At 34.7% G+C, this 16,670-nt stretch overlaps 1 protein-coding gene across 1 annotated transcript in view; it reads left to right on the top strand.

Moving 5' to 3' along the window:
* LOC108967119 (protein still life, isoforms C/SIF type 2) overlaps positions 1-16,670 on the top strand; it is a gene marked incomplete at its 3' end in the record, with an annotated part of 282,692 nt that overhangs the window by 193,048 nt on the left and 72,974 nt on the right. The window contains 1 exon segment of the mRNA XM_018930366.1: positions 13,714-13,865. Coding sequence (XP_018785911.1) covers positions 13,714-13,865 — 152 coding nt within the window.

Raw genomic sequence — 16,670 nt, forward strand, 5'->3', positions numbered from 1 at the left:
TCATGCGAGAGTATAAAATGTTCGGTGACACCCGAACTTAGACCTTCTTTACTTATTTATCTGTAAATGAGTCTCGCTTCCCTCTTCAGTTCTCGGTATCTATCACATCTCGCCGGTCCCTTCGCACCCACTACTGTGATCAAAAAGTAAGTTGAGGTGATGTGGTGGACTTCGAATTCCTTCCGTCGATCCATACTATCAACAGAGAATATTATTTAAGTGTAATGTATTATATATAATCTATTCGTCTTGATCGGCGAACAACTCTTGGTTCGATCATAATATACTGTTTAGACTCTTCGCTACATTTTGGCCAAACACACTACTCATTTCGCCCCACAACCTCGCCTAATTTTGGTCAGTGTGATGGAGTGGGATTACTTTGAAGGGGATCCAATTGCTTTGAAAAAAAAACAAATAAAGAGTTTATGTTTTATAAACAAATTTCCCTTACTTTTAGTTCCCAGTAGTAAATCTGTTTTGGAATCGAGACAATGAAGAAAAAGGGTAAATTGCGTGAACGTCGGTGAAATGTCGCCAATATAACAGAACTTTGCTGGAATTCAATATCAATTTATTGGTCTTCAAAAATTAATTTCGGTTCGTTGATCATTTCCTTTCGTAAACTAAACTAATTTGACCCGGACTGACAAAAAGACTAAATTTGTATATATTTTATTACTAACCTTTTTATCACCTTCAATCTCCCTTTGTCTTCTAGTCTGCCTAGCCAACAAAAATATGCCAACGCTTTAACCAATTTTCTATATAATTGTTTAAGACGTCGGTTATGATAGCTCTCGGTCTTCAGCAGATTTTAATTTTTTCGGTTACGACTCAGTTTTGTAGCCCTATTGGTTAGGTTGTTGCAAAGTTTTGACAACATATTCATAGAACTACATATCGTGACCAGTAATCATGCACTTGGTAAATGAACAAACCTCTGAAAAATTGTCAAACATATGTTTTGCGACCTCTATCGACGCTATTTTAACAAAAGGTTCAGGTGTTTTGCTGCGAGTCACACATTGTCATGCTAGGAGATATTGAGATCCTCTACTATCTTTCCGATGCCAACATGAGAATTTTCAAACATTGTTTGCTTAACTTTTTCGATCTAATGGTCATTAACAGCGGTGGATGGATGACTCGCCTGTGCAATGTTTCATTGATTTCACAACTTTCGCTGATTGCTTTATGCGTTTCACAAGCTGGTGCTCGTGAAAAACTAAATTGTTCGAAACGATTCTCGATGTCGTTAATAAATTTTTTCATGGTAAAAGCCGCCAAAAAAATCCTTCGTGCCAGAAACAAACCATTGCCGAACATGCTCTAATTGACATACAACTTCACACGAACAAAAAAAAAAAGATTCTCGGATAAAAGTCCAGTGTAATCAAACTCAAAATCTAAAGTCCAATTTAATCCAGATCCAGTCCGGATCAAATTTGTTCAGATAACTGAATCTTCTGTCTTATGAAATAGCTACATATGTCTACTCATATCGAGTGGAGATGTCGAAGACTGAGAATGCAATTACCGCTTGGTGTTGACCCAGATTTTCATCTACCACAACGAAATGTCATACTCTAATCCAGTGGACTAATTACTTCTAAGTTCTACAAAAATGTGTCATACCAATTCAAAATATCTCACCACATTTTAAAATATTACTTACATAAACAAAAATAATTTATAATTAAAATCTAGTGTCAGACTTTTTGAAATGAGAAGTGTCTGCTAAAAATGTGTCTTAGACCCTTGCTTTAAAGGAGTTATATACATTCTTATAAACTGCTTTGGAATCGCCATTACTCCGATCACTATGCTTAAACCCTGCTCCCTAATCCAGTTGGACTGAACTTAGGATAGTAAGTTAGTACAAAATTAGATTGTTACAATCACTTCTTGGTTATTCGTAATTTTATATAGCACACAATTATATTATACCACTTTAGGTGAGTTATACCAGTTGCTGTTCGTTTCACCACTCTAAATCATTTAGAGAGTAGAAATGTTAAAGCCACACAAACGTTTATTCATTTTCTTTTTGCAATCGTTTATAAATCCATATTTCTTTCAATGCCAAAATAATCACCAGAAAAATGCAATAATATCCATAGCGATTGAAAATTATTAGCAACTTAGCACACAACAAATATTTCCGTGCTCTCTTATATTTTTCACATACAAACCGCCTCAAGTGCCGCCACATGTTCCTGCGCCTGTTGAACAATTCCAAACACAACCACTTGTGGGCATGTTCGCTACAATTCACTATGGACTTTTTATACACCAAACTCATACGAGTTATGAGTTGCTAAGTCCCACAATTACCGTTGCTCAGCTTTTATTGCTCCCTTGTGCCCGAACTATGTGTAATTGGGTTGCTACTTGCGAGTCACTTAAGTGTTTTCTAGTTGCCATTGATTAATAAGTTCCACGCTTTCGGCTTGTGTGTATGCGTATGACCCGGAGTGTATGTGAGTATGTGCTCCTGAGTGTATGTGTATGTTCACTTGAGTGTATGTGCGTATGGGTGGAACTCATGAAATTCCTATTAATTGTGCATGCGATTTCTTAAGTATGCCGTTCTCATATGAGCGCCAAGTCGCGAAGACGGCGACGAAACGAATGCCGAAATTTGGGCGAACTATAAATTAATGAGCAACCAATACACGTGTTTGGCAAGGTTAAGTGCTGTTATATACATGTATTTAAATGTGGAGCTACAAAATATTATAGCGATTAGTTTTTGTTAATATTCGCTTGAAGTATCTCGGGTAATTAAATGAAATATTGCAAATCGTAGAAATTGAAATTAACTGATGGCATATGCATCGTGGAGTAAGTCTAAAAATTTGGGTATGAAAAAATATGGTTACCTAATTTATTAAGAAGAAGAAGTAGATGAAGTCACACATTTTCGTATAGAATTCAGTAGAATAGCAAATATCGGTATATCTAGTATATGGAATAAAATTTCCGACATTTCAGCAAAGAATCACTTATCCATGATATGAACCCGAAAATGGTGTCTAGGGAAATTAATAAAACTAGGATGTACCTGTGAATGTTTAGAACCTCAAGACATTATTATCATTTTATGAAAAAATCTCATACACCAACTGATATATTCAACATAAAAGCAACTGGAAGGACCAAAATAAAAATATGTCTAGTATATGGGTTCTTGGGTACATTATGTCTTAAAGACATAAACGATAAAAATTCTGCCGATTATGAAAAGGTAGTGCACCGATTTTTTCAGCTTTTACATAAGACCATATTATTAACATATATGTACTATAAGTAATTTTATATGTCCCTAGGTCCTCGTCAATCCATTAATTTTGTAATACGCAGAAGGAACCGTTCGAGATTCCATATCCGTCTGTCTATATGTCCACATATCTATATATAAGCTAACAAATCCCTTAGTTTCTGAGAGATCGCTCTGAAGTTTTTCCACTTACTGTTTAGTCAAGAAACCGTACAACAGTCACAATCACCGCAATCGGATCAAATAAATAAATGTCGATCTAAGGTCTATTGTCCCCTTCTCTAAGTCAAAACGATGCACTGATGTAGATCCAGCATGTTGATAAACTCCAATATGGACTGCTGTGCAGTCAATTGGCCAGTGTTCTGGAGTTTCAAGCTCCATGTCGCAGACCGGCAATTCGCAAAAGAAGTTATATAAGTGATTCTTGCGCTTGCATTGACCAGTGTGGGAGACGACAAGTAGCCTGAGTTTTTCTCTTGGGATCACATGTGATTGATTACATATTTAAACCTTTTAAGGTTGTAACCACTCATTAGTAATTTGGCATAGTGCACTACATGGAGTTGTTACAAATAACCCTCCCCATCCACTCCTTTATTCTTTCGGAGCAGCTCCTTTATGGTGTAGGAACCAACTGCAATCAAAGGATCCGGTCCGACCATATTGGTGGATGCTACGGAGCTGTCGTGCCTATCAGCCAGTTCATTCCCCGCTGTACCTTTCTGACCGGGCACCCATATAAGGTTCACCTGGTTACGATCTGATAGACTATTCAGACGTTCTATACACTCCTGCACCAATAGCGGCTTCATGTGGTATGCATAGATCGCTTTGAGTGCAGCTAGTACCATTCATTGCAATATTGTAAGTTGTAGGTTTAACTCTATCTACTTATAGCAAAAACCACTGCTTGGAATACACTCGAAAACTAGCCATAGGCATGGAGAGTTTAGTACGTGATTCTGCGACTCCTTCGCCAATTCCCTTCGACGTTTTCGAGCCCTCAGTTTACCTTTTGATTGTACTATCCCCGAGCAGTAGCTCGAGAGCGAAATCGAGCGATACGGGTTACTGTTGAGGGTAACCTTTAACTTCTTAGTGAATTTTACACTTTTGGTAACGAACGGTATTTTGCCAATTCAGTCTTTCATACGCTGCAAAGAGTTTACTTTATGTCTGCCAAACCCTTCTGCTGTCATTTGGAGCAGTGTGTGTATGGTAACCTGACCGTTTAATAGGTGATGCGGTGTGAGATCCAGCATGACTTCCAGTGCCATCGTCAGACATGAGTGCATGGCACCCCACCCGCAGATGCAGGTGAGTTTTCACAGTTTCGATAGTTGAAGTCTTACCGAAGTCTGCGAAGTGTACAACCACCTGACAATACTTGACTTGCAGTCTCACGATTTTCCAGTTAACCGATTGATAAACTGGCAGAAAAATTATGAGCTCTTGTAAGGATTTATTTTTTACTTCAAAAAGATATCTTCAAAACATTTGACATAGATAAAATTTTTGGGTTATGCGAAAATCTTCCAACAAGACAGAATGAGGAAAAACGGGCTATGTGACAATTTAAAGACTCGTTTTTTTCCAAAAGCGCCCATTTGAAAACTGCAGCAAGTAATTTATTTACCTTAAATCCAATTCGCTTTATACTTTCATGACTCTATTTCGTAACTGCTGCGTAAGTATACCCATTTTACGATTACACAAAAATAAAATAGCTGATTTTTATTCTCATTTTCATTTCTGCCATAAATGTCAATGCAATAGACATCAGTGTAATTATCAGCTTCGGTTAGTGCCAACGGCAGAGGTGCATATGAAAAGCCGCAAATCGCGCCACTTTACAAACAAAATTCCAACGCACACAATTACACACACACACACACATTCAAATGGGTCGCTGTGTCCTCCATTGATGTCAAAAACACAAACACTTGCACAATGCACGCCAGCGGATGGGAAAATTAAGTGTTGAATATTGCAAACTGCGGTTTTGCATAAAGCGGACCATTGCCATAATGAGTTGATTACGTCGACGCTGAAATCCCGCGTGCAACATCGTGGCCGCATAAAACATATCAAAATTCAATGACAGGAAACGCCCGCGAATGAGTTTGTGGGCGAAAGAGTACGCCAACTACCTATGCACCGTAGTTTTGGATACACTAAAAAGTGTTATAAAGCTGTAATTGCACACATAATGGCAGAATTGATTGAGTGTAGCCGATTAATGTACCTTTAAGCCTGCCGTCGATAAATTTTATATTCAAGTAGTTATAAAACTTCTATAAGATGTTTGTATATGAATGTAGCCAGGGTGAAATCGCCTAGCTTAGACGTACTTGAGTGAATAAAATCGGTAACAAGTCACTAACGGTTGAAGGAAGTTATTTTCGTCCGCAGTCACATCACCCACGTATCTAGTTTATTCTTCAGAAATATTAAAATTTATTCCTTAATTGACGATAACATCCACCTGAGCGGTCATGACTTAGCAAAAAAAAGAGTGGTCCCTTTCGAGATACCCTACTTTTTTTGGAAATGTTTACTGTCATTCGAAGGAACATTATTTGGAATTTATTTTTTAAAATTTATCTCCTTCAAGTGTTGGCTGCGGCTACTTCTAAGATGGCCCATCCTCTGAGTTCCATTTTCAATGACTCGTTCGATCATTTCGACTGGTAACTGGCGAATGACACGTCTGATGTTTTGCTCCAAGGCTTGAATCGAAACGAGATTTCCGCACACACTTTAGACTTTACATATACCCACATGAAAAACTTTAACAATGTGATATCACATGATCTTGGTGGCAATTCTACTGGCTCAAAACATGACATTATCTACTCACCAAGAAGTATTCCTTCAGTAAATCCATTGATTGATGTGATATGATCCCAACAGCCCACAAATCACACCAAAATGTTGTTTATTTCTGAATGAAATGGCAGCTCTTGAATCCCTTCAGGTTGCCTTTCGTCTCAAATGCGGCAATTTAGCTTGTTTACAAACCCATTGAGCCAGAAATGGTCCTCATCGCTGAACAAAAATGTCGGAATTTCTTTGAACTTTTCAAAAGCCCATAGAGCGAAGCGATCGAGAGGCTTCGGTTCTTGCACAAGCTGTATTTCGTACGCTTGCAATTTAAGACCTAAAACGTAAAAGGCGCAAAGTCGTTCCATACGTCAGTCCGAGTTGCTACAAACGACTCCGGTCTATTCGGTCGAATATTATCCTATAGTTAATGTTGGGCCTACAAGGGCTACAAACGAGAAATATTCATAAAAATCTATTTTTATCCAGGCAGAACTAAGTTAGACAACTAATTGGATAATGACTCCCGAGGCACGTTAAAAAAAGTAGAAGAGCCACAAGGAAGTCGTATCAGAAAGATGTATAAAGGGCAAGCATTTAATTCTAGATACTTATATCTCAGGCTGATTCCGTTATATAAGTTGAGTTCGCGGTTATAATAAATCCAATAATTCTTGCTCGAAAATTGCACTTTACGCGCTTTTAAATAAGCAAAAATCATATTATTAATGAGAAACTTTCTGTCCGAAGTTTGGTCGAGGCCACTGATGAAGTCCAGATATAAATTAAACGAAAATTTATATCAATTCAAGGTCCAACGAAATAAAGACATGCATCATTCTACCAGAGTTGTATCATGTTTTCCATGTCAACTAATTATTAAAGAATATCATGAAGAAAGGACAAGTGCAAAGAGGTGTTTAGAGTATAAAGAATTCTTGAGAAACGTATTAAGTAAATAAGGATTTGGAGTCTAAAAATGACATAGCACAGCTTCAGCTCAGCAACCAATCAAAAAGTATTCAATAAATAAAAATAATTTTGTTCACAAATTACTTGAACTCACCACACTGTGCGGCAATTTCATTTCGACAATTGCATTGCGTTATTTGCTTTCGTTTCGGCCGCCAGCGCCACCGCCAACGTTGGCAATTTTTAATGTAAATTTTGTATTTACGCATTACGCTACTCTAGTGCTGGAGTTTAGTATTGTTCATTGCGAGCATTTGTTTTGCCACGTGACCAACACATGCAACGCGAGGACACAATATTATGCACGTAACACCCAATTGTACTGGCATAAGCAGCAAACGCAGCTGTCAGCGCAATGAACAGATAAAAATATTAGCGATGGGCGATTATCGAGACACGATAATTAATGTAATGTGCCCAACTATCTATATTTTGGAACGAGGTTAGGGACTTAAAATATGATTCATTTTCATAGCGCGAAATATGAATCGGGTAAATTTTATATAAGTATAACCTTCTTTCTTCAATATTTACTCATCAGCAGGTTTTATTAATGTCAATTGCACACTCTCTACATTGCAAATGTCACCTCTATCCTAAACAGCAACATATGTGATGGCAATAATTGTTTGTCGAGTTTTGACATGATTTGACGCACTTACGATTTGCGCATTATTATTTTTACTGTTTTGATTCGCTTAGCTTACAGCTGATACTGCTGCTAATTGCTACTATTTACCATAGTTACATAACTGTTATATGAAATATTAGAAATTTATTGTAATAGAGTAGTTGGAAATTGCGTTCTCCTCAATCCAAATATTGAATTTCAGTTGCAAGAATGGTTGTAATATTATAGTTGGATGTAGTTTAAAATTTTTTTACGTTATTGGGACCGTATCGATGTATACAGCGTAGTCTTGCCAATGTGGGACAAGTGCACAAAAAATGTTACCAGCCCCTTATTGCGTATGTGTCGCCACCAGACATTGATTAATTAATATTCCGATCATGTTCCTACAGTTTCTTCTATCAAGTGCCAATAAAAATTTGCATACGTCCTCTCCTGCGTTTTGCACATGACTTTTATAGTTTTGAACCCAGGTAGCTCATTCCATCAGGTTCTGATTTTCTTTACCATGCTTTGGTCCAGGTCGTCGTATAGACAATGCGTGGGTTTCCCAATTTTTATCACATTTTCGGTTCTTAACTGTACTGCATTCTTGGCAATCTTGTCTACTATTTCATTGCAAACGATGTCTTTGTGGCCAGGCACCCAGAAGAAGTGAAGTTCCTTTGGCAACACTTTCCACTGCTGCCATGCTTCGCAAGACACTTCTGGTCGATACGAGATACGAGGTTACTGCCTTGATTGCTGTTAGCTGTCTGCCTCTATGTTGACTCTGGAATTGCCTGCTTTTGCATTAGAGACCAGCTCCACTGCTATCGCAATAGCAAAGTCGTCTGCTTGGAATATATTGCAGTGGTTCGACAACTTACAAGTCTGCCTTATGCCTAACTCTGGACAGTATCTTCCCGCATCAACTCCATCGTTGATTTTCGAGCCGTAAGTATAAATGTTTAGACTGTGGCGCGTAGATAAAGTATCTTTAAGCCTGCCATCATTTTCTATGTTTGCTTTAAACCGCCTTTCCCAGTTGAAAAGTGATGTCAGTCAGTGTTTGCACAACCGCCATAAGCCACCGAGTTATGCAGGAAGGTTCTAAGTGTAAATTCTTACTGCATAGTTTTCAGCGAAAAGGTCTATAAATGGCAGGTTTACTACCAGTTCAAGAGTCGCCATTGGAATTATTCTGGAAGCTCAAGTTCTGCACAGCCTATGAACCGTTTCCATTCACTTCCGGTAGGGGGATTTTCGTACGCCTGTCCACCGTATAACTGCACCGTAGAACAGAATTGGTCTTATAATAGCTGTGTGGCAGAAGTGCATGAGCGAAGGAGAGTCAATAAAAACATCGATATCAAAAAAAAAATTAAAAAAACTACAAAGTCACACTTATTTTCTTGGACAAGATTGCCAAGATTTAATTTTGGAAATTTATAAAATTTATAAAATCAATGCACCATTTCGATTCCAAATCAAAACGGTTTTAACAGTTCCGCAGAATACATATATTTACAAATTTTTTAAGGTTGCCACATGTTTGAAATGTTATAAAATTAATGAAATCAATATACTATATCGATTCCAAATCAAAGCAGTTTTAACAATTTCGCAAAATATATTTTCGAATGTTTTAAGGTTATCACCTGTTTGAAATTTTGTAATTTTATAAAATTAATAAAGTAAGCGTACCATTTCGATTCCAAAACAAAGAAATTTTAACAATTTCGCAATATATATTTTCAATTTTTTTAAGGTTGCCACCTGTTTTAAATTTTGTAATTTTATAAAATTAATAAAGTAAGCGTACCATTTCGATTCCAAAACAAGGAAATTTTAACANGTTTTAAATTTTGTAATTTTATAAAATTAATAAAGTAAGCGTACCATTTCGATTCCAAAACAAGGAAATTTTAACAGTTTCGCAGAATACAAATTCTTTAAGGTTGCCACCTGTTCGTATTTTTTAATAAATTTCTAATTTGAGTAAAAGTTAAATATTACATTTTTTGACATGGTATGGAAGATTTTTAATAAATCATTTATACACATATGCATATACAAAAGTTTCAGTGTTCAAGGCATTTTGCATCGTGCCACAGTTAACAACGGAGTAATTTATACAGTTTTTTTTTTAGTTTAAAAAATAATTTTCATTGCAAAATATGACCAACAGTTTATTAAGATTTGACTAGTTATTTCATTTTCTTTATCACATAATTGAGTATTCTTACATAAATGTATATCATGATGAAATTATAACGGCTAAGATATGACAAAAGAATTGACTCCATTTTCTAAAGAAAACAAAAGTGAACTCTTTCCACAAAAGTCACATCATTCTTTTATTGACATATATGTTTTTCTCATTTGTTTCATCTCGTTCTCAATTAACTTATGTAAACTTTAAGTTTACTTATTTAAAAACAACTTTCATCAGTTCTTGCATTTCTTGAAGTTGTGAGTCAGTGTTTCCCTAACAATAACTCAGAGAATATATATATGTCAAGTTGGTAGTGCTTGCGGGTATTTAGGACAACAAACGGTGCATAATTTACAATAATATGTGTCGTTAGGGTGTTAGTTATTTTTGAAGTAGAGTTTTTCTTTTTTTCTGAACTTAAGAGTAAGGAGTTTTAGTTTTCGCTCCAAAAATTTTCCATGATTTTTTGAAGGCTTGCATTAAAAAATAAATCTAAAACTTAAAAAAAATGATTATAATAAAAAAATGTTGAAACAAGTTGTATTGATTTTTGCATTAGAGGAGTTATACGCTGTTAAGGTTATACGGCTATAGCAACTATTAGACTTTATAAAGATACACCATGTCGTATGAGCAACACGAAATTGATAAATAACGTGGATGAATGCATAAATTTCACTGCGCATAACTTTCAAACTAATGGTTTTATGAAAAAGAGAAATTAAAATTAATATTAGAATTAGAACATAGATTATTAGTAGACTATAATTTTTTCAAATTTGTAAGTTTGTATGCCTCGCAAATACAAAAAAAAAGCAAGGCAAGCGTTAAAAAAAATATTTGGCGACACGCGTTCAGTAAAATTAATAATTTCAACTAAAAACCTGAAAATTGAGTGTGGTAAACAATACAAAAAAAGAATCAACTAACGAAATAGTAGACACCCTAATATACGATAATCTCATAACAAACCTATCAAGTGAACTCTACAGCTAAGTCAGCGAAGTTTTAAGTTAAGTAAGGTACTATTACATACTTATATGTATATAGTATGTATCTCTTTGTTATTAATTAACCCAGTTTTACGTCTATAAAAGTGCATAGCTTTTCTTATAATGCAAACAGCAACTTCACAAGCTCATGGCTACATCCCATATACATTGACAAGCTTTCGATAAATAGGGTATTGACAACTGTTAAGTAGGTGTACGGGAGTGCCTTCAGGGAGGGAAAAGTCAAAAGTTTACCCCAGTAATTTAAGAAATGAGTAGTAGTTAACAAGAAGTAGAAAAATGTTTAACTTTGCTTTAAATGTAGAGAAAGTTCGGCTTTCGCATAGAATATAGTGTTCTTCCATAAACTTTTATAAAATGCGTCAAATTTAGCGATTTAAAAAATGAAAATTACAAAAACTAATTTAGAAAAATCTAAGTTAGGCCATAGTAACACACACCATCAAAGGTCATATAGCCTTTCAGGACACACTCAGCATTAACGCTTTTGAATCCATACTAAGATTAAAGTATAAAAATTAATATTTCCACCACACTTTTATAACACCCCCACACTCTTTTTTTTTCTTTCATTTTGCCAGAATTTGTTAACTAATTACACACATAAGCTCGCCGCGTTAAAGCCAATGGATTACTGTTTTTTTTTTTTTTACACCAACAAGCTTGTGTATTTCTTCTCAACAAACCACTCGCTGGCGCTGTAATTAAAGTACATGATATGCAAAAAAAAAGTTAATATTCCGCAAAATATGATGCAAATTGAACAAGAAAACTATTTTAAAATGGAAATCAGCTACTGCTTTTTCCAGCTACATATTTTTGTCCGTTCGCTCTTTTTCTGCCCCTTTTTATGCAAGTATTCGGAAGTAATTTATTGGACGCAACAAACTTAATTGAAGCATTTGCAATTTGAAATTGTATTTTAAGTTTTTCTGCATAACTTCAGTTGACGCTTTGCTTTTTAAATTAACTTACTTTTTGTACTTATATTAATTGTAACCGACACAGTGACACAAGGCAATTGAGTTAAAAATCTGATAAATTCAGAAATTCCGACATTCCGTTATAGTTTTTTGTTTTATACTTATAGAAAATGTGTAATATTTAAAATTCTTGTATAAAAAATATTTATTTACAAATATGTATAGTAAACTTGTAATAAAAATATGAACTTATATACTTCAAGCGGTATAAACCAGAATTCATTGTTTCTATTTCTTTGACAGGATTGCCACGGTTACGTATATCCAGTTGTGATAAAAACGAATAATACATACAATTTTATACATAAATTCATAATTTAATAATGTCATAATTGAATCATGCTTTGTTTAAAATCTTTAAAACCTTAAAGAAAAAAATATTTGTTCATATTCCAATTTTATTTTTTTTTTCTATTAAAATTTTAAAATTAATTAATTAATTTTATTTTAATTTTTTTTAATTTTTTTCAATTAAAATTTATAAATCTATTTGCACTGTTAAAATTATGTATACAAAAGTACTTCGAAATTTTTTTTAAATAATTATTTTTTTCACTGTTGAGCTCAAAATGTCAAGCCTAAGAGTTAAAAAACTTAGTTGCTCTAAAATCTATACAAAAAACACTATAATTTACCGAAATCGTAGTATATTTATTTAAGTCAGTAATTTTTCCAAAATTAAACAAGTAATTTGACGTAAATAGTTTTCTAAAGTAAATTATTAATAAGATATTTCGAATAAAAAATATTACTTATACATACATATGTATATTCAGAATATTTTGACAAAATTAAAATTTCAAAGCTGTTTTAATTTAGAAAAATGTTTGGATTAAGAAAATATAATGTCTAAGGCCCTTTCGTTAAATCATTTACGATGGGATCCATCACAAAATGCCGACAATTTTACGGAACATATAAAAATAGTTCTGCTTGTGTGGTTAGAAAATATCGTTTGTACTTTGGATTAACTTTAAAAGATTAATTTAAATTGAGTAATGCGCAATGAACATAATTACTAATTTGTTCATTTATTTTTATTATTATTTTAATATTTTTATATTATTTCTTATATATTTTTGCTATGTTACAGATACGCCGACTCATTTCTAAATTCCAAAAAAATTGTTATCTGTATCGTTTACAAGAGCCTTATAATATATACGACGACCTCATATCTTTTTACTTTAGGAAACACTTCGTGTAGTATGACTGATATTACATTCGAATACCAAATTTTTGTTACTTATACGCGCTGGACTGCCCATTAGCATTCTATTGCACTATGAAAGTGTAAACACCCGAAAATGTATGTTACTCATACGCCAAGTACAACTACCTGTACTCCAATCAATGCTGTTATCGTAATGCCAAGCGTATAAGTAATTTCACATTCGAGTATCAATTGTGTGTTATTCATACGCACTCCTCTACTCAATATTCTAGCATTGGTTAAATGCCCTACTTGTGTATATCACTCATACGCTCTGCCCTACCGATGCTGCACTCACTAGATACTTTGATGGTAATGCAGGGCGTATGAGTAACTCACGCTTTGGAAAATATTTATAAATAATTACCCGAAGAAAATCACTACAACTAATCATATATTATTAACTCCATGCCTCTCCAACACATCAAGTACCATTCTCGCCCATCTAACATCCATCAACTCAATCGCTTATATACATATATGTATACTCAATCGCACTCTATATAGAAATAATATCTACTACCGCACATTAAACTCTTTTAAAGTCGTCATTTCCTCTCTTTTTTAATACTCTGCAATTTTTGTAATTTTTCAGCTCATCACGCACTGAGCCACCAGATCTAGTTGGCATTATGCGCGTCACTGATGACATGATTGATTCATTGGTTTGTCCACCGCCACCATCAGATCCGCCCGTAATGAGCGAGGAGATGATATCCGGTTTAATCGTGCCGGCGCCAGGTTGGAGTAAGTACAAATATACAAACATTGATGCATAAATATATATATATATATATATAGACACATAGCAACACAAACTCGCCATAAAAATATTTATGAAACGCCCAAGCAAACTCTTACATAAATACGCTGTATCTGTGTGCTTGTCTGTGTGTTTGCTTAGCTTATGCGTGCTATGTTGCCGCAACTGTAGTGACGTGGCTTATTCGCTTGCTGCTTGCATAAATAGATTAAAAATATGTCAACTGTCAAAGTGCAATGAAGTTGCAATAAAATGACGCGCGCTCGCAAACTCACACACACACACATACATATGTACATACTAGCACACACACAGAAACAAAACCTTATATCCAGCAATGTGCTTTCGCGCAGCAGACATCAAATAGCAGCGCGGCAGTAAATTCGGTTAGCGCTGCATCAGCTGGCAACGCCGTGAAAGCTGTGTGCGCTTTTCGTGCAGCTGCGTGACTGACTGGCTGCAGGCTAAGAGGGGTGGCGTTATGCTCCTTGATTGCGTTAAGTCCAGCAGTAATTCGCTGAAATTGCGAAAATGTATTCATTAAAATTTCAGCGAACTGTTGGTCAAAGTGGAATAACCAATACATATGTACATTTGTGTACATACATATGTATGGTTTATGTATATACACGCCGTTTGATGATTCAAAAATCAATATTTGATTAGCAAACCCGATTGGCGAAGCAAGCGTAGTAAACAATATTGGTGCGCGTAAATTTTTGAAAAGCAAATAGTAGTTTAGAAGCGGGAATAAAAAGCTTAACGGTTTTCTAAGTGCTGAAAATTGAATAATCAATTAGTCAAACATTTATAGCAGAATAAAGGAATAATGCACTTTAGTCAAGAAAAAAAAACACTGATCTATTTAATTTCTATTTTTTATTTATAAGGGTTATCGAAAAATATTTCCAAGCACACAACGCGGACAAAAGAAAAACTCAGCAATAGCGAACATTCAAAATTCAAATAATTTACTTTTACAAGTCAGAATTCAAAATTCACTCGAAATTCCAAATATTTTACAAGCTTATTACAATTCTACCAGGGCCAATAGAGACAATTATATTCACTATATTAACGACGACTTCAAAATATAAATATTAAAATTGCACTAAATTAATTTTATGAAGAAATTTACCATTCAACTAACTAAATATCGAGAACTCACTATGAAAGCAGAATATTTCCAGCAAACACTAATATTGAATGTTATATGTTGCTCATACGCCACGTAGAATCAGATAGTTCTCTATCAAATATACCACATATAACAAATATACGCCATATAGCACCATAAAATACATAATTCAGCTTCTCATCCTCCTAAATCTTTGCAGCTTATATATTACTTAGATTATTACAGAAATCTAGTGAAACCTCAAGTCCCTTGATACTAAATTCAGTGAAATATTAGTTCATACATATTCCCAGATTATCACAAGATCGCCATCTGTCTCACTAAAGAAAGCTTATACCTACTTTATTCGATACCAGTACCCAATTCAATCTTTGTCGGATGAAATAAATACTGTGGCTTGCTAAAGAGTTACTCTGAACGTAATGGACGTGCCCAAAATAAGTTTTTCCTTGCTTCCTTTTGCGAAAGTGACCATCCATTGCTGTCTGAAAGCCATATTTTTATAGCTCTTAAATCCTTGTTAAAAAGTTCTAATTAAACCAGATCTTTGAGTTTTCAAGATACTTCAGAAATTGGACTTTCAGTTAACTTACTGACAATTCTCCTGTTTCCCAACGCAACTCTGCTAAGAAGCTAGTAGTTCACCTGGATAGTTATAGTTATGAGGACAAAATTATAAAAGCTAGTATTAAGTATAATTGTAACTCGTAAGCTTCTAAGCAATTATGGCAATTGTTCTTCGAAGGATTCCCATCATGGGTGCGAAAAGGCCACACAACCTGCTGAAAGCAAGAACCGCACTCTTACTCTTTTGAGTCATCTGGGTTCATTTGACTGAATAACGAGTTGCTGCGAAGCCCATGTGTTCACAAAGCTTAAACGAATTCCAACGATTTTCTATCTGACCCCGAAATTAAATACAACAACTTTAGCGCCGATAAAGTAAAAGCAGTTCCGAATTGATGCCTCAGTTTTCAAGGTTTTTGATTCTACCATGTCTACTTTTTTTTCTTTTTTCTATTAATAAATCCAAGATTTCACATGAATGAACTTTTGTTTCACCAAAGAGTAAATTTTTAGACAATTATTTCAATAGGGTTCCATCCCCTAACTGTTTCTAGAAATGTAGAATTCTGTGTAAACTAAAGTATTAATATCCAAAGTACTGACACATTCTTTTGAGAGAAGTATACTTAGAAATTGAATGTTTTATGTCATATAAGGATATATTAATTTTACTACAAATTTATTCAAAAATGTATATGAAAACAAGTAAGGAAGGGCTAAGTTCGGGTGTCACCGAACATTTTATGCTCTCGCATGATAAAGTGATAATCGAGATTTCAGGCGTGGTTGTTAACCGATTTCACCCATATTTGGTACATGTCATCAGGGTGTTAAGAAAATATTGTATACCGAATTTAATTGAAATCGGTAGAGTACTTCCTGAGATATGGTTTTTGATCCATAAGTGGGCGACGCCACGCCCATTTTCAATTTTTAAAGAAAGCCTGGATGCGACTTCTGACATTTCTTCCGTAAAATTTAGTGTTCCTGACGTTTTTTGTTAGTCGGTTAACGCACTTTTAGTGATTTTCAACATAACCTTTGTATGGGAGCTGGGCGTGGTTATTATCCGACTTCTTCCATT

This window comes from Bactrocera latifrons, unplaced genomic scaffold, assembly GCF_001853355.1.
Source record: "Bactrocera latifrons isolate USDA-ARS-PBARC rearing strain unplaced genomic scaffold, ASM185335v1 scaffold_178, whole genome shotgun sequence".
Classification (NCBI taxonomy): domain Eukaryota; kingdom Metazoa; phylum Arthropoda; class Insecta; order Diptera; family Tephritidae; genus Bactrocera; species Bactrocera latifrons.